The 23,804-nt window shown below is 42.0% G+C and overlaps 2 protein-coding genes across 5 annotated transcripts in view; both read right to left on the reverse strand.

The window, feature by feature from the left end:
- The window catches only part of ogdha (oxoglutarate dehydrogenase a), a 41,046-nt gene that overhangs the window by 11,199 nt on the left and 6,043 nt on the right, over positions 1-23,804 (reverse strand). The window contains exons 3-10 of one of the 4 annotated variants that reach the window (XM_033620227.2): positions 17,519-17,695; positions 13,787-13,889; positions 11,654-11,698; positions 8,518-8,556; positions 3,018-3,133; positions 1,079-1,233; positions 778-924; positions 554-644 (exon numbers count right to left, since the gene is read on the reverse strand). In XM_033620227.2, the coding sequence (XP_033476118.1) occupies positions 554-644; positions 778-924; positions 1,079-1,233; positions 3,018-3,133; positions 8,518-8,556; positions 11,654-11,698; positions 13,787-13,889; positions 17,519-17,695 (873 nt within the window). Of the gene's footprint in view, positions 1-553; positions 645-777; positions 925-1,078; positions 1,234-3,017; positions 3,134-8,517; positions 8,557-11,653; positions 11,699-13,786; positions 13,890-14,333; positions 14,428-17,518; positions 17,696-23,804 lie in introns of all 4 variants that reach the window. The other 3 variants (XM_033620228.2, XM_033620229.2, XM_033620230.2) reach the window with 3 other exon arrangements.
- LOC117253117 (protein FAM240B) overlaps positions 1,006-23,804 on the reverse strand; it is a 136,895-nt gene continuing 114,096 nt past the window's right edge. Inside the window, exon 6 of the mRNA XM_078171153.1 lies at positions 1,006-1,016. Coding sequence (XP_078027279.1) covers positions 1,014-1,016 — 3 coding nt within the window. The 3' untranslated portion in view covers positions 1,006-1,013. The remainder of the gene's footprint in view (positions 1,017-23,804) is intronic.

The raw sequence follows: 23,804 nt of genomic DNA on the forward strand, positions 1-23,804 counted from the left end.
TTCTTGTCGAAGGTGCAGTGTTGGAGTGAAACTTGATACCTGGGGGGTCTGGAGGAGGGTCATGGGGCAGCGACTGGACAGACCACTTGTCAATCAGGTAAAAGGGGCGGGATGTTTTCTGAGACGTTTGCTCTCACACAAACTGTGCTTGGCCCGGCATAAAACACCATCCGGACTGATTACATTTTTTTGGGAAATACCTAATTTTCTGTTTTAGAAAACAGTATTTTAGAACAGTGGTAATAGTCTGGAAACATAAATATTTTTCAATACTTTTTAATACCTGGAAATTGATCAAATTTATTTCCATACTTTCCATACTTGCGTAGGAACCCTGGTAAATGATTTTTGGATAAATGTGATTCACAGAATCAAACAGTCTAGTTGTCCAGCTGCTCTGAGTCTGTGCGATTTCAGTGTTTGGCCCTCGGTGTTCTCTCTGTGAACGCCCTCTGGTTATTCTTCCAGAACATTAACTATAAGCAGGAACTTGTAACATCAGCAGAATGATATTTGTAATATTTTAAGATAAATTACGTTTATGATCAATTACCTCGTCAGCAGCCTCCAGTTTGGAGTCAAACTGACAGAAGATCTGTTCCAGTTCTTTACGGATCACGTTGGCCAAAACATTCAGACGACCTCTGAAAGGAGAAGGTGGTGAGTGTTCACACAGGGAGGGACGCACACTGTGTGTGTGTGTGTGTGTGTGTGTGTGCGTGTGTGTGTGTGTGTGTGTGTATACAGTATGTTTACAGGTGTAAGACTGTGTGTTACCTGTGGGGCATGCCCATGATGACGTTCTCCACCCCGTTCTCTGAGGATTTATCGATGATGGTCTTCAGAGCCGGGATCAGAGACTCACAGCCCTCCAGACCAAAACGCTTCTCTGCAGACCACTTCTTCTGCAGGAACTCCTCGAACCTGTGCACGCACACGCACATGCACACACACACACACACACACACACACACACAGATTAATAACATAACCACTAACGCTCCTGTTCAGTCTCAGGTTCATGGAGATGGATGCAGGCAGGTGGAGGCAGACAGGTGTTGTGTGTGGTGGTGTTTACCTGGTGGAGCGGACCATGCGGGCGAGCAGCGTCCTCTTCTCCTCCAGAGTGAACTGCATCACTCCTGGAGTCTCAAACTTCTGTCTGATCCACTGACACTGCTCCAGGTCGTTGATGAACATGAACTCCACCCCGATGTGCTGACAGTACGCCATCTGACCAAGCAGGGGACAGGAAGGGACAGGAAGGGACGGGAAGGGACAGGAAGGGACAGGAAGGGACGGGAAGGGACGGGAAGGGACAGGAAGGGACAGGAAGGGACGGGAAGGGACGGGAAGGGACGGGAAGGGACAGGAAGGGACGGGAAGGGACAGGAAGGGACAGGAAGGGACGGGAAGGGACGGGAAGGGACAGGAAGGGACAGGAAGGGTTGGGAAGGGACAGGAAGGGACGGGAAGGGACGGGAAGGGACGGGAAGGGACAGGAAGGGACGGGAAGGGACGGGAAGGGACAGGAAGGGACAGGAAGGGTTGGGAAGGGACGGGAAGGGACGGGAAGGGACGGGAAGGGACAGGAAGGGACAGGAAGGGTTGGGAAGGGACAGGAAGGGACGGGAAGGGACGGGAAGGGACAGGAAGGGACAGGAAGGGACGGGAAGGGTTGGGAAGGAACAGGAGCACCATGTCAAATGTTTCTATTGTGAACCATCACTTTCAAAGAAAACAGAACAGGGGACTGCTACGCCACTTTTCAATAACAAGATGACGTCACAGAGGGAGAGAGGACAGCACTTAAAAAATAAATTAATTAATTACAATATAGCTGCAAGTGGCGATTCTGGGGTTCAAGCCAACACAGACCAGAAGAGGTTTATAGCAGTTAACGATGGCTACATTAAAGATAAACAACAGGTTTCATAACATTCACACAGATGCTCATTCATTTCCATCTAAATTTCTACCAGGCTCTTCTTTGGACACACTGTCACTTCCTGTTGATCAACTGCAGAAACATTTTGGGGACATGCTTCAATAAAAATATCCTGTGTGTTTGGTGATGTTTGGTCAAATTCTGCACAGGCTTGCGCACTTGTTTTAAACTAGTGGCGCCCCCTATTGAGCAATTTTAAAAATATAATTTTACACATGTGGTTCAAATTTCACATATCCTGCAAGTTTTGTGATGAATGGACGAAAAATTTCTGATTTGTGGTCCAATTAGTGTTATGCCACGCCCATTTGTTGTTTTTTTTTGTTTTTTTTACAGTGGCAGCGCCCCCTAGTGGCTGATTTGAATGAAACTTTCAGGATATGTTTCAGGTATTCATGTGGACATTTCCTGCAAGTTTTGTGATGATTGGTTCAACGGTTATGGAGTTAGGTGTATTTATGTGCTGAGCCACGCCCCCTCAGAAGTTCATTTGTTAATACCTTTAAAACACATGAGATCTCAACGAGCTTCTGACAACCTTTATCTGGTGATGATCCACAGAAAATTTGGTACGAATCACACCTACAGTTCAGGAGGAGATGCTCAAAATATGTTTTTCAAAAATCAAAATGGCGGAAAATGTAGTTAATTGAACCTTTCTGATTTGTGAGGCTGTTTTTCTACTGAGCTGCACTTGTGTGTGTTGAACTTCAAGTCAGTCAGATTTACAGTGTGACGGGCGTGGCCCTTCTAACATTACATTTTTGGGCCCCAATTACAGCGCCCCCATCTGGCTGATTGGGTTCATATTTGTTGGGCAGCATCTGCTCACATCTGTCAAACATTGGTGAAAATGTCATGGTTCTTTGATGTAACATCTCACGGGAATTAAGGAAAACATTACTTAAGTAAAAACAAATAAATTCACACAGAAACAAAAACAGAAAACAATTATTAGAATAATAAATAAATTAATTGAACCTGTGCAGGTAAAGTCTTCCATCAAAACGTTAAGATGTGACAGAAACATGCAGTGATGTTCACCGTGTGTGTGTGTGTGTGTGTTTACCTCCAGGCGGCGGATGATCTCCTTCAGCGGCAGGGCACCATCTGAACCTCCGATGAAGGTGGTGGTGGGCAGCCGGAACACCTTGTCCAGGTCCGACTCATCCAGACCGTAGAAGCCTACACGTCCCATGATGCACCAGCACAGCACAGGAGGGGAGGGAGGGCGGAGAAAAAGAAGGACAGAGGTGAGAAAAGGTGTCAGGACGGAGGGAGGGGGACACCAAGGACATGGACAGACACACAAACAGGCCGTGGACACATGAAGACATGCACAGATGATGAATGAATGAATGAACATGTATAAAACACGTGCAGCAGCAGCAGGCGGACATTTTGTCACAGCACAGTTAACATGCAGAGAGCAGCAGCAGGAGAGAAGAAGAGGACAGAGACAGACGTGTTAGTGGTTTAACATCGAGCAGGACGAGTGAAGGTCAAAACAGAAACAAAGACAGACGTCGTTAGGTTCGTTAATTTGAGCCAATCAGCAGCTTCAGAGCAGACGTGACAGCGCTCTGTCAGTCTGATGATGTCATACATTATCATCAATGTTCAGACTCAAACCAACAGTGTGTGTATCTACAGTCAGACACACTCACTACAGCACCTAATGTGGAATCATCTGCAACACACTCCCTCCTGTCAGATAATAACGTCAGTGAGCACGCTGAACACGTTGTTGGTTTGAGTCTGAACATGAGATCTGTTAACACAAATAAAAACAGCAGACTGGTCCTTTAAGAGGTGACACACGGGTCAGGGTTTCCTCCTGTGTTTAAATGAAGCGTTCACTTCCTGTGTGACTGAACTGTGAGCTGAAGGTCAGCGGCCATCACACCTGTACAGCACCATGTGGTCACAGGTAGAGACAGGAAGTGGGATCCCTCCTCAGAACCATTTCCTGAGGGAGGTTTTTGGGGAGTTTTCCCTTTCCTGATTCAAACTGTGATTTGGGATTTTGGGCTTTATAAATAAAACTGAAATAAAATTGAATTCCCACCAAAATAGTTTCACTGTTCCACAATAAAAGCAAGAAAACAGATGAAAAAGCTGTTGACACACTTTTAAATAGTTATATTTAAAACTTGTCCACAACATGTTCATCACATGTTAGCTGAGGCTGGTTTTAACCTTAAACATGTTGCATTTGGAGCGACAACAGCAACACTGAGTTTTGGCATCAAACATAAAATTTGGCGTTACCAAAAAAAAAAACAAAAAAAAAACTGAAAAATAAAACAGGCATTAAAAATTATTTTTATTTTATTTTAATATTTTTGCAATCTGATGAATTTTTCAATTATATATATTTTTTCTCAACAAAAGTCTTTTTTCAGTGTGAGATTTTCCCTCGGTCAAAACAGTGACAGGAAGTTCAAACTGAGAAAGAAGTAGAATAAAAAAATGAAGTCAAATAAAATAAACAAGAAACAAACAGAAAACAAACAAACAAACAAAAAAACTGATATAAAAAAAGAGAAAATATTAAAACAAAATAATTTTAATACCAATGTTTTATTTTTCAGCAGATTTTTTGTTTTAAATTCAGTACCAATTAGTGTTGCACGGTATACCGGTACTAAAATAGTACCGCAGTACTAGAGTATTCCATTCCATTCCATTTGGAAAATAGCGGTACTTTGAAATCGATTCAATTCATTAATTTAGTTAATTTATTTTACTCATTTATGCACACAAACGCCTTTCTTGTTCATATTGGAGCACAGACTGCACAAGTGGTGTGTATGACAACACCTGTATCAACATTCGCAGCTGGCGCACGTGAAAAAAGACAAGAGAAAGTCTGAATCGCAAAGGGAGACAACACGAGACAACACAAACTTGGTGGGACATTTGAGTTACCAAACCGTGACGTCCGTACTGAGGTACTTACTGAACCATGATTTTTTTGGTACCGTTACACCCCTACTATTTATTGTTCTAAAGGTTCGTATCCAAAAGGACTTTTCCTTAGGAAAAGTACCGAACGGTATCGAAAAGTATTGAAATTCATATTGGTATTGGTACCGAAACAAAGATTTTGGTATCGTGACAACACTAGTACCAATGTTTCTTTTTTAATGCCAAAAATTTGGGCACTGTTGTAGCTCTGTAGTTTCACACTGAAGCACAAGAATGAACAGTTTGTGTGATGACGATAATAATAATAATAATAATAATAATAATAATCATAACAACAACACAATGTACACTGGACAATACTAGCTTTTATTTTTATCATATATTTTTTATTAATTTCATATAATATATATGATAATATAATTTCATTATTTTTTATTTAATATCTAATGTGTTCTTATTTTATTTTTTGTCTCGTGTCTGTTAAATAAAGTAACGAGTAATGAGCTGTGACATCAGATGTCTGCTGGCGTTCAGGGTGACACAGAAGCTGCACGTCTACCTTAAAGCTCCAGTGTGTCGGATTCAGAAGGTCATTCTGTCAGTGATGGAACATAATATAATCATCTGTAAGTCAGAATGACACGTTTATATCTCCACAGGGAGCAGGTCCTCGTCTACAGAGGTCACCATGTTGCACCACCATGTTTCTACAGTAGCCCAGAACGGACAAACCAAACACTGACTCTAGATAGAGACATTCATGTGTTCACGTTGGACACTGTAGTGAGAAACCGGTTTAAATCAGCTGGTGTGTGTGTGTTTCTGAGAGGAAGAGACCTCTGAGGATAATTCAGCTCCTCAACAATCAACACTGACGGAATTCTAACCAGGAGCAGTTTCAGATGGTTGTAATCTGTAATCTGTAATCTGTAATCCTCACTGATAGACGACACTGAATCCTCCTGAGTCTGACACACTGGACCTTTAACTCTTCAATGTTCAGCTGCAGATCTTTGATCAGCATGTTAGAAATGAGGTGATGAAGTTTTCAGGTTTTAAACAAAAAAACATTTCAACTGAGATCAAAATAAAACATGAAGCAGCTCGTCAGACTGAACTCAAGAGTTTCATCTACGAGCTGCTGGTCGTTCAGTAAAATCAAAACTCCACAGAAAAAGATTTTTGCAGTATCAGCGGGCAAAGTGAAGATTCAGGAGACAGAGACGTCTCTGTATCAAAGGCTCTGTGGTCCAGATGTGACTGTTGGGACCAGATCCAGGATCAGGTGGATTTTTTGGGTCTGAATGATCAAAGTGAGCTTCACTTTATTAACTGTACGAATTTAACTCTGAGTGATTGGACGTGTGGACGGACGGCAGCAGTGCAGAGACACAAACAAACAAGCTGTTACTGTGGACATAAACTGTTAATATATTTATGATTTTATTGTATTTCAAAAATAATGTTGCAGCCTTTTTTTGTTTAAATGTGTTTTAACATATTTAAATGTGAAACACAGATTCAGCTCCTGCAGACCTTTGAAGAACTACTTTGTTGTCAGCTGTGAGGACCTGTGAGAATATTGTAAATAAAGTTGTCCACATTTTGTAAAGAAGCTGTGGAGGTGGAGTCAGGTTTAATAAACCTCTCTATTTACTGCTTTGTTTCACCTCGTCTGTTGTTCTGACCTCAGTAGTGTTCAGACTTTGTTTGGTGACCAGCGAGGGAACGACCTTTAAACTTTTAAGTTGCACTCCATTGACTACCAAAATCTAACTAGTTAATGTTGCACCTTTTGAGTGCATTTTTTTTACTCTTTTATTATAAATCTGTGTCCTTTATTATATTCTATACTTTACTCTGTAAAACACTATGAATTGCCCTGCTGTATGCAATGTGCTATACAAATAAAGCTGCCTTGCAAGGTCACAGTGACCTTGACCTTTGACCACTGAAATCCAATCAGTTCATCGTTGAGTCCATGTGAACCTTTGTGCCAAATTTGAAGCAATTCCCTCGAACTGTTCTTAAAACATGTTCATCATGTGACCGTGACCTTTGAACCTAAACCACCAAAATATAATCAGTTCATCCTTTGTCATATTGGCCCAAACACATTTTTTGTGAGGTCAAAGTGAACGTGATGTTTGACCTTCGACCATCAAATTCCAATCAATTTATTTTTGAGTCCAAGTGAATGTTTGTGACAAATCTGAGTAAAGCACATTAAGGTGTTCTTGAAATATCGTGTTCATGAGAATGAGACGGACGAGGTCACAATGACCTTTGACCAAATTCTAATCAACTCATCATCAAGTCGACGTTTGTGCCAAATTTGAAAACACTCCACAGCATTCTGGGGATACCACGTTCACAAGAATGGCACAAACAAGGTCACAGTGCCCTTGACCTTTGATCTATGACCAAAATTTAATCACTTCTCCTTCGAGTCCAGGTGGACATTTGTGTAAAATTTCAAGAAATTCCTTTGAGGCGTTCTTTAGATGTCGTGTTCACAAGGATGTCACGTACATACAACCCAAAAATGTAACGCCTCCGGCCACATCTCTCGCTGGCGTGCTGACCTAAAACCTCCGTACGTGTTCACGTGACTTTAACGAGCTGTACGAACATGAATCAATTAAAATATAAAGGAAATGAATTCTTTGTGATGAATCTGAACTGTTGGTGTGTATATGTGCTGTTTGTCTTTTGTGTCTCTGCACTGACATCATCCAGACCATCATCATCATCATCATCATCGTCATCATCTTTCTGTATTAATGAGCCACTTCCTGTCTGGTTGACCTCTGAGTCAGCACTGCTCTCCTGGAAGAGAAGACAGACGGTGAACACGTCCCAGTTTGTTTTAATATGAAGGAAACAGAAAGGAAAAGAAGCAGCCATGTGTTGGCGACATGTTTGTGACACGGTGACATATTGGATACATGTTAGCGACACAGTGGTGACATGTTGGCGACATGTAAGTGACATGTTGGTGACATGTTGATAACACGTTAGTGAAACGTTGGTGACATGTTGGCGACATGTCTGTGACACGTTGGTGACATGTTTGGGGGGTTATGACTGTTTAATCAGTTATTCTGTAACTCCACTCTGGTTAATGGACGGTTAGTGGAGGAGGAGTTATGGAGGAGAGGAGGAGAGATGGACAGAGAGGAGCAGAAGGAGGTGTTTGTGTTTGGGGAGAAAAAAACTGTCCTTAACTTCAAATCTGTTTGAAATTCCTCCTTAAATCCACAGAAGTGACCACCTTAAATGTTTCCTCACACAACCGGCCAATCAGAGGGCTGAGCTGAGCACACTCACAGCTCATTCGGCCAATCAGAGAGCTGACAAAGCACAGCAGTCCCAAACCAATCACGCGACGGACAGCCAAGATGGCCAATCAGGAAGCAGAGTGTCTAAAGACAGCAGGCGTACGCTCGGCCACTCGTTCACTTTCCTCACTTCCTTCCCTCACCTGCTCCTAGGAGAGGAGGACAGGAAGTGAGGAAACATAAAACAGGACGACACTCTTTTTCTTCTTCTTCTCTGTTAAAACACGCAGCAGCAGGTGAGGCGTTTGTTTCACAAACAGCTCCACAGACACAAACTGACAGGTTTGTGATGTTTACCGCCTCGTCTGCAGCAGAAATGTGACAGGAAGTCTGACTCTGAAACACAACAGCACTCATCAGGACACGTTCACAGCTGTGTCACTCGCTGACCACACACCCCCACTGACTGCATGCCGGGAAACTCTAACTAATGTCATATCAAATATAAAGACTACAGCAGTCCTGAGCTGCTCTCTGCAGCCGCTGACCACGGTGTCCAAAGACGACAACGCCACCGTCTGCAGGGGTGAAGTGTGACTGATTCACTGTCAGTCGTCTGGAATTCACCACAGTTAGAAAACGAGCAGGTGATTCAGAAAAGCAGCAGAGTGTCTCACACGTTACGTTAGAACCTCAGTGATGTTAGTAACTGATGATTTCTTCTTCTCTTAAAAACACACTCCGGTTAAAACTGTAATAACACACAGGAGTGAAGCAGGAAACAGAAGAAGAAGAAGAAGAGCTGAAAGAGATTCAGATAACGACACTAAGAGCTGCTCTGCACCAACACAAACACCAGACAAGCTAACAGCGCTAACTAACAGGATCAACAGTTTCTACAAGTGATGCACTTTTGAAATTTATTTCATCTGGAATTTTACTTAGAAAAAATAATCTGAAATTAGAAATGTCTTAATTGGTTGAAAAAAATTATATAATTTTTCAATTATTGATAATTATTAAATAAATAAAATATTAAATAAATACTTAATATTAAATCATTTAATTATTAATTAAAAATAATTTTGTAAAAAAAAAAAAACTAATTAAAAAATAAAAATTCATTTCACCACATGTTCAGAATAAAAACAATTTCAGGATAAATGTTGGAAGTTCATCACTGTGACACAGAAACATTCAGACTTACAGCGTGACGTGACAGGAAATTATTTTCAAATGCTCGGCCACAAACTGACTAATGTGTTTAAAAGTTACTGAAACTGTCACAGTTACACAGCTCATTCATTCATTCATTCATTCAGTTATTCCCCTGATGTCGAGGACAGGATGTATCAGGTCAGTCAAACATCTTTACAAGTTATTAATGTGAACGTTTTTTCTCCTTGTTTAACATATAAAATATTTTCTTTGTCTTCACTTCGTTTATTTGAAATCTATTTTTCTTTGTAAAGAAAATCACATGAATAAAATTGTTTTAGTCAAAGGAAAAACGTGAAAATATTGTTGGTGTCATTTTAAACAATGTAAAAGAAAAAAGTGAATAGGAAAAGTTAGATGTTTAAAAATAATTTTATATTCATACTTTTCACTTTGTTTACCATTAATTTTTTTCTAAAACATGAAAAAAATTTTAGGGTCAAATGTTTCTTTTATTTAAATTTGTTTTTTTTTGTCAAGAATCTCTAACTTTGTTTTTTTTAAAGTGTTTTATAAATTACGTTCATCTGCTTTAGTCAGAGGAGAAAAATAAATCACAATCTGGTTTTATGGTATTAAAATATTTGTTGATTCCACAGATACTGTTGTTATTTTTGGTTCATAAACATTATGATCAAAAAACTGAGTGGATGTGATGATGTGAAAGCTTCGCTCTTAGCGACAGTAAAATTAGAAAACTAATGAGGGTAAATTTAAAACTCCTTCAGAGTTATTCAAAGAAAACGATAAAGACAGAATTATGATCATCTGTCTTTTTGTTGTCAAGTCCAGAAAATATTAATAAATAATATTAAAATATGAAATAAGAAAAAAAATTGTTAAATGATTAAAAATAATAAAATAAGTTAAATTTAAAAAAATAAAATGAAACTAGAGAGATATTAATATTTACTTAATGAATAATAAAATGTGGTAAATAAATAAAAAATATTTAAATTATAAAATCCAACTAAACTTGAATAATATTAATATTTACTTCAGAAATAAATTAAAATAAAATTAACAAAATCCAATTAAACCAGAATATTAATATTATAATTAAATTTGTCAAATTAATTTAATTAAGTTAAGTTTGAAAAACAATTACAATTTACTCAATAAATAATAAAATTTGTCAAAATTAATAAAAAAAATAATGAAAGTAGTTAAAATTAACTTAAGAGAATTAAAATAATATTAAGTGCAAGATGTTTAACGAGAACCTGTCGACACTTTAATCACGTTGTGGCCACATTAATAATAATTTCCTGAGGTCACCTTGTAGGATTCAAGTGAAGTAGTTATTCAGAGACGTCTACAGTCTGCTCTACTGTTACTGACAGAGCAGGCAGCTAGAAGCAGCTACAAGCTAACAGAGCTAACAAAGCTAAGAAAGCTAACTACAGCCACCAGAACACACAGGACACACTCATAAGAGGTCAAAGGTCAGAGGCAGCAGAGATCTTTCAGTCAGTACATTCAGCTGTAGAGCTTTCTGTCTCTTCGAGTGTTTCCTGTGTGATCAGGCATTAAAGGGACATTTCACCATGTTCACTGTCTGATGTCGTCAAATAAACATGACTCTTCTACAGGATTATAAAACTGTGAGCCTGCAGACATCAGCTGTCACCACCGCACAGAAACACACCGCCATCTTTCAATTTATAAAATCAAGTTAAACTAGAACAATATTAACATTTACTTGAGAAAATTAAAAATACTTTTAAATTAATTTAAAAAAAAAAAAAGAAAAAGAAAACTCAAATAATGTTGTTTACTAAACAAATAAAATAATACAATTAAGTTAAATTTATGTGTGAATCTCTCGGTGCAGGTCATTTCCTTCTTGTGAAGCATTCTGAGCTGCACTTCTTGTGTGAAAGGCGCTTTACGAATAAAGTTTATTACTATGACGTCAGTTTTTAATAAAACCTAGTGAAGCAGTGTCAACTGTGGCTCCACAGAGTCGCTGATATTAGTGACCAAACATTCATGAACTCCTGTTTAATAAAATCAAAGACAGTGAACCAAATGAAACGTCTCTTTTCTTTTTATCCCGCTCTTCAGTGCAGCGACCTCAACAGGAGCTCAGGGCGTCAGGAACAGAACCACGACAAAGACTGACCACCATCAGTTGTCAGTCCAGCAGACGGCAGGGCCTGCTCCTGACATCCTGGACTTCCTGTGGACGTGACGTGCACACTACTGCACCAAGGATGAACTCCTGGCTTCACAGCACTGTGCAGTGACACACCAGCATCGTCGTGTCTCGTACCTCCTACCGTTAGGACTCTCAGCCTCTCCTTGAACACAGCCAGGTCTGGGGGGGGGGGGGGGGCGCCAGCAGGGGGCAGCAGAGGGAGAAACACCCGGACACGGTTAGTGACCTACGACCTGCTCATAAACCCGACACACAAGGCCATTTAACACCACCGCCACAACTGTCTACAGCTACGACAGAGCACAACACCAGCCCAGGCATCGCAGCATCTCCACCACCTTTAATCAGTTTGGAAAAGTTTGGTGATTTCAGAGTGAAGCGATGGAGGACGAAAGATGCAGTCAACACCATGCTGAGAACACAGAGGCCACACCGCAACTAAGCCCCTCCCACACTGAGGGGGCCCCAAACAGGAAGCCATTCTGCACAGGTCACCTTCACCGCAGCAGCGACGCCACTCAGCCCTGAACTCAACACTGACGTCCTCTGTTTTCACCACAAACTTTATTCACATAAACCAGCATCTGATCACAAAACTGTGTCTCACATTATGTCACCGTGTCGGTGCCGTTAAATCAGTGACTGAACAGCGCTGATGTCAGATGGTGTTTCAGGATGTTTACCGCAGTAAAGCAGACAGAGTTCAGTTAGGCGGAGCTAAAGCTTATTAGCAGTTAGTTAGCTGAAGGAAGAGACAGCAGAGACAGATCAGCTCCTCATTTACATTAATACGATTCTTATGAAATGATTTGAGACAGTTTAACAGCTGAGTGCTACAGATGATCCAGTCTGAGGAGACAAAAAACCAACAAAGAAAAAAGATCAAGAGTTTCCTTCTGTCGTTAAATTGTCCACAAAATCTGTAAACTTTACTCGTTAACCGTTCCTTCAGTTGGTCTAAATCAGTGTACACATCTATGATTTGTTCAGAGGTTAAAATAAACTCCTGTTTCCCTGGTTGGCTAATAACTAAATAAATAAATAAACATAATCAGATGTTTGTGGCTGAGATTAGGGACGTCATCTTCAAATGGCCACAAAAATGTGTTCAATTCTTTCTGAAATTTTTGAAGCTTCACTTTCATAGTAATAACTCTTAAATCAACATTTTGCTTTATAAATATGTCAAATATTAAATCAGCTCCTGACACTCAACCACAGCTTCGACTCAAACCTCCAGGTTACCAGTTAACTGACAGGTGGAACTAAAGTGATGACAAACAGACTACGCTGCAGTTTCTACGAGGGATAAATGAAGTGGAGGCGAGCTGAGCCTTCACAGGAGCAGACGAGACTCTGTAACACATCCAATATTAAGATTCCCACTTAGAGACAGTGGTGACAAAAAGCCAAGCTGGTTAAAAACCTCAGTGAGTCTGCAGCCGTCAGCCGACACAAGCAGGCCGCAGGTTACTGACACAACAAGCTAACGAAGCATCAGCTGGGCGCCAACACGTCAAGCAGAAACCAAACAACAAAAAACAGAAGCTAACACACGCCTCTGGTTTCTGCCGTCAGATCGAAGGTCATCTCAAGGAGCTGTCCTGGAGCTATGATCACATCACGTAAGGTCACGAGGTCATTTTGTTGAGAATTCATTTCAGTAACATCTCATTTTAAGCTACTATCTTTACTCTGGCCCACTTCTAGTTGTTCCTTCACTACCAGGCGTGAAAGGGTTAAGTCCCAACACCTGAGGGCCAAATCTATTTCTGAAAGTGAATCCAATTAAGATCTTTCTCCACAAACCCATGAAACAACGTGAGCCAGGATCTAAGGGCGTTTTGGGGAAAGCTAAAGTCCTGTCAGGGGAACATTTCACCTCGTCAGTGAAGAGGAAGGTTCCAGTTTCAAAAGTTTCAGAAACATCCAATATATACAAGTTAAAGAAATGAGAAGATCTCAGAAAGATTATTTCTAGCTGATGAGAAGTTTCTCAAACATTCACTGTACTGTGAAGATTCCAGTTCAGGACAAAGTGTAAGAAACATTAATTGTACACGAGGAGGACTGAAGAAATCCTCCTGATGTACAACAAGGTCCCAGTTAGTCTACAGAGACATGCCCCGAAGCAACCTGCCCTCCACTACAGTGACCTTCAGAGAGAGCCAGGCTGCGAGGCCCAACAGGACAGGACAGGGAGATAAAAAGAGGCGGTGGATGTTCTCTAAGCGTTCAGCTCCTCACCCAGCTTGTCGGAGGAGGTGATAATGTCAGTGGGGACACACGAGTCCAGATCGGCGTCCATGATGCCGAGGGGGTCCAACTGGGCCACATGGTGCCCTCGGATCTACAGGGAGTGACAACAGCACAGAGCCCACCCAGGACAGAAGAGGAGGAGGAGGGGGAGGAGGATGAAGGTGGAGGAGTGAGGAGGAACAGGAGGAACAAGTGAAGGAGACGAAGGAGAAGGGGAGGAAACAAGATGCAACGAAATAACCACAGGAGAAGCGGGAGGATGTGAAGCAGGATGTGAAGATTTGGAAAGCAAAAAATATAGAAAAGGAGGAACGGCAAAAACAGAAAAAGATCAACATCGAAACAGGATTAGAGACAAAACAAGGAGAGAAGGAGAGAAGGAGAGAAGGACAGGACAGCAGGGTGAGAGTAGGAAAGAAGGAGAGGAGGAAGGAGAGAGGAGAGGAGAGAAGAGAGGGAGGGTGGGAGGGAAGAGCAACATTAACACCACAGGCAGGAAACAGTTTGTTTGTCTGTTCAGTTCTGGCGTTCTCACCGACGTCCTGGAAGCCGGTATTCACCGGAGCATCATCAAAATTCACACAGCTGATTCCCAGAGGATCCAACTGGGCATTGTGATGCCCCATGACCTGCACACACACCCAGCGCACACACACACACACAAACAAACACACACATCGGGTTATCACAACACAGACACTGCTGACAGGCTGGTTACTGGAGGTCTTCACAGGTCCACACAGCTGAGACCTGACCCGGGATCAGAGTCTGGACGGGTCCGGATTACATCTGAAGCAAGCAGCGAATCAACTCTGACTGTCAGAAAACAGATGAGCATCAGGCCTCAGAGTCCGAGAAACAGAGTCTGGGCTTTTCTGCGCTGCGTTCACAAGTTGATTTATTCGTTTACAACGATTCACAGAAAGAACAAAGCAGACATGTCGTATTTCACGATCCAAATCTTGATCACAATGCGCCATTTTCAGCGTGTAAAGCTGGTAAACACTGAACAACGAAAGACGACAAACGTGGCAGTATCTTTGGCTGTTTATTTATTAGGAGGTTTGTGTTTTTGGGTGACGTGACGAGACGAGACGAGACGTGGCAGAGTCAGCTTTTAGAAAACTAAAACTGCACCAGTTCCAGAATCCAGCAGCCACAGTGCCAGGTGGACATGAAAGTTCATTTCCAACCTTGACGACAACATTTTGAATTTGAGGCTGATGAAAGAGGTGAGCTGAGAAACAGATGAGGCATCGTGATGTCAGTCTGCTCTCACTCATGGACGCCCTCTGTTTGTTATGGTCAAGCCTGAAGCAGCTGCTGAGTCGACACCTGGTGGTAAATTCAGTCTTCCCGTCCCGTGTTTGGATTCATATCAAACCACTCAAAAAACTTTAACACCAGCCCGACCCTCGTAACAAACATTAAAAACAGGAGAAACTAATCAGCGCTTCTTGATTTAGTTCAGTTCGTTAACAGAGACACAGAATCTGAAAATCTGAACTTACTGTCATACAGAAGAACACGGAGCTGTTTGTTTATCTATGTTGATGCTGCTGCCAGAGGAGCCGCTCAATGAGTTCCCTCTGAGCCGACGCCACACTTTATTCCACGCTACTGAGGCTCCTCCTTTTTTTGGAACCTCCGCAGTCAGTCATCATTTCACTGTCAGACGTGCTTGTTGTTGCCGTGGGTAACAGTATGATGTCAATATGTCAACAGGTTCGTATCATATTGAAAATTATACTGTATTATCGTGGACGAGATGATATGACACACCTCGAGCTTTTCCTGTGCACAGCTGTGAGTGTGTGAAGACCTCCACTGACTCCATCATTAATCAGGATTTCTTCACCGTTTCTAACCAGGCAACTGAAGACGAGACGAGCTTTCACGCTAATCTGAAGCTATTCTTTTAGCACATGTTTTTATGAACCGCTGACCAAACATGCAGCAGAAATTAATCTTAAACACTATAAGTCTGAACAACAGTCGTAGAGCTGAGTCATGACTAATTAAAATTAAAATAGAATAATATTCTGCATGTAAAATAATCTAATAATAATGATAATGATAATTCTATTTAAAGATCACAGAAAGATCCCATCTTAATAAATAACGGTAAAATATAATAAAAAGAACAAACAAACAATTCAATGAGAGTTTCATTAATCTGCTGACTCCGCTGAGCTCCATCAAGTTCTGTGGAAAAAAAGACACGTTAAATATAATCACATTATACAGTCACTGATGATGCAACAGGAAGTGTTCAGGATCCAGAAATATGGAGGAGAAAATAAAATATGTTTTTTAGTTTTTATAATCAACAGACTTGTTATTAAAAAATCTCCAGAAAAAAACATGTTTGAATATATTTTATTCAGTCTAAAAGGGGGCAAAGTAAAACCTCAGTGCTGGACAGAGCAGACACTATAACTCACCTGATCAGAATGATTTTTAATTAAACTTAAACCTGAAGTCTGCATCAGTTGTTCTAGACATTTTTGTCCTGTGGCCCCAAAAACATTAGACCGTTTTACACTGCCAGATTTTCAGCGAATGTTGGGCCGTTTTGCCGGCAAGCTGCGAGCGTTTAGACACACAGAGCTGGATTGGCGAGTTGATCCGAGGTGCCCAATTTTCCGCCTCGTAGGGTAGACATATTGGTGGAACCCTTTTAGTTTAAACAGACTGAGGCGGCCTTCTGCAACAGGAGGGGCTGTTGAAGACTTGTGGGAGGAGCTGTTGATGACGCCGCACGTGTGACCCACTGGCGGTGGATAAACAGGAAACAGCTGATAGCAGGAATTAGCGAGCAGCTAGTAGCAAGAGGGAAACACAAACCTGACAGACACTGTAAAGATGAGCAACTGGGGAGACAAGGAATTGTGCGTCCTCCTTGTCCTCGCAAACGAAGAGGCCATTAACCGTCAGATGACGGGGACGGTGAAGAACGGGCCAACTTATGAGAGAATTGCCGAAGGACTGACCAGCCGCAGCTTCCCTCCCACGTCACTGTTTACGTCACACGCTGAGCTACACGTTTTGTTACTTGCTCACGCCCCCCATTGCCCCAAAAAAGGCACATTCTGTATAAACAAAAGTAGGTAGGCGGCATTTTGCTGCACTCCCCGATTTTGTTTTTATACTGCCAATGCTGAAAAAAGACTGATTGGGCTTTCCTGCAAATTTGCACAATTCCTGTTTAAAAAGGGCTAGTGTTATATCCACTTGTCAGCCCTCATCGATAAAAAGTCATCTTTATTTTATTTTAAAGGTAAAAGTTGTGATAACTCTCAAGGAAGAAGAAGATTATTAGAGAAATAATGATAAATAAAATTTTCTGTTTTCTCCTTTGTTAATCCTCTTGTGTTCAACTTGGCATCCACTGCTCCACATGACCGAGAGTTAAAGGGCTAAAGAATGAAACAACAACACTCACTCCTTCAGTGTGTCTCCTTTAAAAAAGTCGGTTCACAAAGGTCGGTGGATTCCTACAAATGCTGTTGTCTGATGTCTTTCATGGATCATCTGTCTCATGTCCAAATGTCAGGATGTCGTGACAGCTTCAGTAAATATAACAGAAAATTATATTTTCTATAAGTTCCCAACTGCAGCTTTGAGAAAAACTGGAGTCTGTTACTGAGTCGTATCAGGGACAGCCTTCATGTGTCGAGGCTAACATCCTGCAGATCACCTGTATACATGTTAACATACCTGGTAGGCCCTGATGAGGGACTGGACGGCCAGGTGATCCTCCACCAGCTTCTCCACGTTGGGCTGAGCTCCGACCAGAGAGGAGAGCTGAGGAGCTGCAGACAGACCCAGAGGAGACTGGTAGGCTGCACCGGGAGGAGCACCAGCGTTAGCGTTCCTGAAAAATACATCCCACGACTGGACCAGAGGGGAGGAGGAGGAGGAGGAGGAGGAGGGAGAGGAGGAGGAGGGAGAGAGAAAGAGAAGATTTTTAATAAAATAATCAAATCAAATCAAATTTATTCATAAAGCAGGTGTAAAAACAACCAGAGATGTACAATTAAATTAAATAACAAAATGGTCACAGCAAAACGTCAGAGAAATTAACGAGTAAAAAGATAATAAAGCACAGAGTGAGATCTAAAAATAAAATATGGAGGATAAAAGAGTCCAGTGGACATTTGTGCCAAACTTGAAATTCCTCTGAGGCCTTTATTTATTTATTATTTATTTATTAAAAATGACATTTTTAATTAGAACAAAGCCATGACTTAATAAAGGCTTTTTATTTTTCTACTCCCTGAGTGCCTCGGTCTTTTGAATTTTCTTTCTATCACTTTTTTGATCCCCACACCGAAGAGCACCAGAAGCACACTTTTTCTACACCCAGCAGCACTCCACGCACCTCATGTTCCTCTGAGGTGTTCTTGAGATACTGTGTTCACAAGGATGGGATGGACATACGGACACACCCAAAAATATAATGCCTTGGGCCATGGCTGTTGCCAGTATGGAGGCATAATTAACAAGACTTAAGTATCTCAAAGTCAAACGTAGACAAAGACAGTACATGAGAAAATGTTCTTAGTTCCTTGGTCTGCATCACACTGAAGCTACGATCTGTGTGTTTTTATTCTTGACACAACAAGGTCATTTTTCATGTGAACAACTGAGTAAAACACCATGACGGGGCTCCAGGAGACATTTCTGAATGATTCACAGTGTCTCTGGTTTCCAGTTTGGTCTCTTTGAACATCTGTAAACAGTTTTGCCTCCAGACGTGACCGAACAACATGTTGTCTGAGCTGCTTTTACTGCCAAACCTCTGCTCTGAGTGCCCTCTGACAGTCTGAGACCAGGGGAGGGTAAAACAGGAAGAGCTCTCGGAGACACTGACCTCCCTCTGAAGGAGAAACAAAATGTTTTCAACATTCAGCCTGTTTTCAGGAACCCACTGTGTGACTCATGAGTCCAGAATGAGCTGAGGAACCACAGAGTCTCCGCCCTGCTCACAAACATCTCCGTCCCTATATCAGCTCACAACAACTCACACTAACACACTCATTCACATACACACACTCACAAACCCACACAGGGTTCCTACAGCTGAAGAGTCCTGACTCCACACTTTCCTCTCTGGCTTCACTTCCCCAGTGTTCTCTCATTCTCCTTTCACCTAAATCATTAAATCATATTCACTGGAAGATCAGGACGATAGTTAGGCCTCCCAGAATCACAGGCTGCAGCTCATACAACAGGTCAATACTGTGAGTCTGTCTTCTCCCTCTGACGAACTACAGGAACTCTCCCTCTGCTTTCATTTATCACACAGTTCTTCTATTGAACAAACATCTGCAGCAGAGACGACACTGAACATTCAAATTCAATACTTCTCTTCATCTCAGAGGGAGATACATGGGGTGGGGGTAAAATGGGGAGGATGTCACGATGTTTTCGACCTGTTAAGGCCCTGACACACCAAGCCGACGGTCAGCCGTCGACCAAAGTCGGGTCGTCGGTGAGCGTCTGTCGCCCTAGTTTTTGCGGTGTGTCCCGCACCATCGGCACTTCGGCGTCGGCAGCTTTTCGGCTGATTGAGCATGTTGAATCGGCGGCGGAGTTTGTTGGTGAGAGAGATCACTCTGATTGGCTGTTGAGGTTTTATTTCCTCGCCCCTGTAGCGAGTGAATCTGCCTGTAGTGAAACCGGGGCTAACCGGTGCTTCCTCCTCAGGCTCCACTTCACTCAGCTGCCCCACAGACCCGCTGCTTCTTCACACTTTAACCTGAACAACAAACCGGAGCTAGCTGGGAGCGGCTAGCGGAGCGTTAGCCGCAGCATGACCGGAGGGAAGCACAGCCAGTTAGCCTCCGCTAGTCTCTGAGCTAGCCCCGGCTCTCCGTTTGGATCCAACCGGAGCACCGAGCCCTGGTTTGTTATTCAGGTTAAAGTGGGAAGAAGCAGCGGGTTTATCGGGCAGCTGAGTGAAGTGGAGCCTGCGGAGGAAACACCGGGACCGTCTGGATGTAATAGTCCGTGGAGGTGCTGCGGTGCTCGGCTGCACAGATAGGAAACCCCTCGGCTGACAGGATGTACCACTCTCTCACTCCGCTCTCTCTCACGCAGGCGCAGAACGTACGTGCTACTTGGCCGTCGGATGTAGTCCGTGTAGTGTGTTCAAATGCAACTGACACAGGGCGACGTGAGGCGACATAGACGACGCAACAGTTGGCTTTCGTCACCGCTAGTTCTTTGATGTCGGTTTGGTGTGTCCGCACCTTTAGAGTGTTTGTTACTTCACTTGACTTGTTCTGACTCACTGACTTTAACAATGATTCAAACAGACAGTTAACTTTAGTGATAACTGCTAATAAATAAAACAAATCTTAAAGCAGCAAGTAAAAACACATTAATGTTAAACCCTGAGCAGGTGTAAAGACGATTGTGTGTTTCTGATGACAGACTGCAGCAGATGCAGACGGGTCACTTCCTGCAGCTGCTGCAGTGTCAGCCGACTCAGGCTTTTACTGTGAAGGAGCAGCAGGAAGTCAAACTGAGTCTGTGTCTCTGAGGTGCTACAGCTGGGTTCAAATACATGGTTTTCAGTTTAAATGATCAGATATAGATTCTTACAGATATTGATCTTTGCAGCGGAGCCTTTATTCATCTGTGCTGTCGTCTCTCTGCAGGCTGCAGATGTTAGTCAGAGCCCAACTGTGTGTGGACGAGGAACATTATGGGGGAAATATGCATGACTCAGACTGACTTCAATTATTCCTGCTCGTGTGTTTTTTCCACAGAGGCCTAATTAACATATGTGTTTCATGTTTTAGTCTTTATGCATCTGCACACAATAAATGACTATTGAACTGTTTCAACAAAGGTTTTTGTTTTTTACTTTATCTCCAGCTCTACAATTTTAAAGCAGACAGAAAATGTATTGACAATTTTACCTAATTTGCACTTTCAGTCATTTTATATTAAAAAGAAAACTGTTTAATTGTGGAATAAGAATAAACTGAGGGTCCCAGGATCAATTCTGACAGATTCTGTTAGTGTCATTAATCTGTAACTTATTCATCATCAGGACTCAAACAGGACTTTATGCTGATATCAGCAGCGTTAGTGTTGAATGGGAGGAGTCGTGTTTTGGTTGTGACTCCAGATTTGGTGTGCAGCAGCTTTAGAGTCAGAACACAGGGTAGCTATTAATAGGTCACAGGTTTCACTTCCTGTGTGGTCATCTCCCCGGCTGTAGGTCACAATGATGTCAGGACCTGTTTGACATTAAAAGCCGAACCAGTTAACTGAATTTTACACACCTGACTCATCATAACGACAGCGTGTACCAACATGAAACGAATGTCTGACTGCCATCATGTTGCATCATGTGACATCACAGCTTTCCATTCACACTGAATACATTTAATATGCACTTTTTTTACTTCATGCAAACAAACCATGTAGCTATCAGCTGTTTGCTCGAGATCCGACTGGAGGTGTAACCCCTTTAAAAGATGTATCAGTATCTTCCTATGTTAGTAACGTTACTTTTTAAACACAGAACATGTTTTATTGTGATATTTACTGGAAATCACATACAATACAGCTGACAGGAAGTAGCCTAGCTTGTTATTAGCGAAGGTCATTTAGCAGAAACTCTCCGCTCCCTGCTGAGCTCCCTCTGGCCAGCTGACACCTTATTTAGATTTCTGTGGTGAAATCAAAAGTATCACGTAGATAATTCCTCATTTCAACTTCATGACTCAGCTGCTGCTCGTCCACTGTGGCACTCTCAATATGAGCGACAGGAATAAGTAAAAACAGGGCGTCTGATGAAAGTTCAGCTCTAAACGATGCACCTCGTCGCCTGCAGTCAGTCACGATGTCTCTTTCATGAGTCCAACATGTTGTCATATTGGATTTAGTTTTCTTGAGAGACTAACTCTGTCATATCTCCACTCGTCACCCCAAAAAACACGTAAACTTTCACATAAACAAACAGCGTGTGGCGCTCTGCCCCTCCCACCTCTACTGAGGTATGATTTCCTACATGTTGCCGTGCTTCACAGCTGTCAGACACCACAAACAAACATTATTTAAATCATGTTGTCACGTTGCTTATTACTGACACAATATGTGTTGGATTTAGTGCCGTGACGCCGTCAGCACAGGTTGATGATGCTGTTGTTGCGACGCTACTGCCCATTAATTGCAGCTGTTTATTTTCAAACAGGGAAAAAATCTCTGTCTTTGCATTTTATTTTCATCACAGAGTGTTTTTATAAAAGTGCTCGTGACATCTCAAACGTGGCTTTGACCTGCAGCTGAACGCGGAGTCCATTTTGTAAAAACTACCAGGAAATATATTGTGCATCACCTTTAAGCCTGAAAACACAGAGATATGATTTTTTGTCTGTATCATACAGTGTGTGTCTGTAGGAGTTAGTCCTGCTGTGCAGCTTCAGGCTACTTCACTAAGCTGATAACAGCAAGGTCACACTGTGTGATCTTTACATAACAACTGGGACATGTAACATGACACACACACACACACACACACACACACACACACACACACACGCACACACACACACACTGTCATGCACGTCAGCCACAGGTTTTCACTCTGTGACCTCCACGCTCACCTCAACGGTTTATAATGAAGTTTTACTTGTAAAAATATACAACCATTAAAAGTATTTTTCACCTCCAACAGTTCAGACTGATCATGGTGATAATTTAATCTCTTCTTACTGTGCGAAATCTGCAGGTTTGAATCTGTGGATGAAGACGTTTCACCAAACTCCAGCTGCCACATTAACCTTCTTACTGAACATCATCCAGCCCTTCATTTCAGTTCAGATAGTTCTCTTCTTTAATATGCATATTTATTTCAGAGTAAATCTCCTCCTCTTCATCAGTATTAAATAAATAACTTTGGGCCTTTCATAGAAATATTTTTTGTAATTCTAACTTTTAGAAACACATCTGAAGTCAAAGGATGTCATGAGAAAACACACAACCCTCTGTTCTCATCATTACGTGTCAAGAGCTCCTCCTGCTCCTTCAGGACTCTGCTGTAAACTGTGCTTTTCCTCTTCATCAAACACAAATACACAAAGAGTTTAAACCTAGAGGAGCTCATCTCAAACACACACCATCTCAGACACACACCATCTCAGACACACACCATCTTAGACACACACCATCTCAAACACACACCATCTCAGACACACACCATCTCAGACACACACCATCTCAAACACACCATCTCAAACACACACCATCTCAGACACACAGCTAACAGCCCCAGCGTTCCGCTGCTGTGAGAACAGCATGTCAAAGCTGTGGTGTGTTTTAAGAGCAGCCTCCACTTTGGACGGTCAAACAGGTCGGTCATGTGACCAGGTTCAAGCAGCTATTATTAGCCTGGTTGTCCTTTAAGACTCAGTTCAAATGTGAGGGTGTCCCTGAAGGCACCACAGGAGGAGCTCTGATTCAGGTGAAAGTTGGATGTTCTGATGACGTCATGTTATTGAAGGACGTGTTCTGATGACGTCATGTTATTGAAGGACGTGTTCTGATGACGTCATGTTATTGGAGGACGTGTTCTGATGACGTCATGTTATTGAAGGACGTGTTCTGATGACGTCATGTTATTGGAGGACGTGTTCTGATGACGTCATGTTATTGAAGGACGTGTTCTGATGACGTCATGTTATTGGAGGACGTGTTCTGATGACGTCATGTTATTGGAGGACGTGTTCTAATGACGTCATGTTATTGAAGGACGTGTTCTGATGACGTCATGTTATTGGAGGACGTGTTCTAATGACGTCATGTTATTGGAGAACATGTTGTGATGACGTCATGTTATTGGAGGACGTGTTCTGATGACGTCATGTTATTGGAGAACATGTTGTGATGACGTCATGTTATTGGAGGACGTGTTCTAATGATGTCATGTTATTGGAGGACGAGTTCTAATGACATCATGTTATTGGAGGACGTGTTCTGATGACGT

This window comes from Epinephelus lanceolatus, chromosome 9 (genome assembly GCF_041903045.1).
Source record: "Epinephelus lanceolatus isolate andai-2023 chromosome 9, ASM4190304v1, whole genome shotgun sequence".
In the NCBI taxonomy this organism is placed as follows: Eukaryota; Metazoa; Chordata; class Actinopteri; order Perciformes; family Serranidae; genus Epinephelus; species Epinephelus lanceolatus.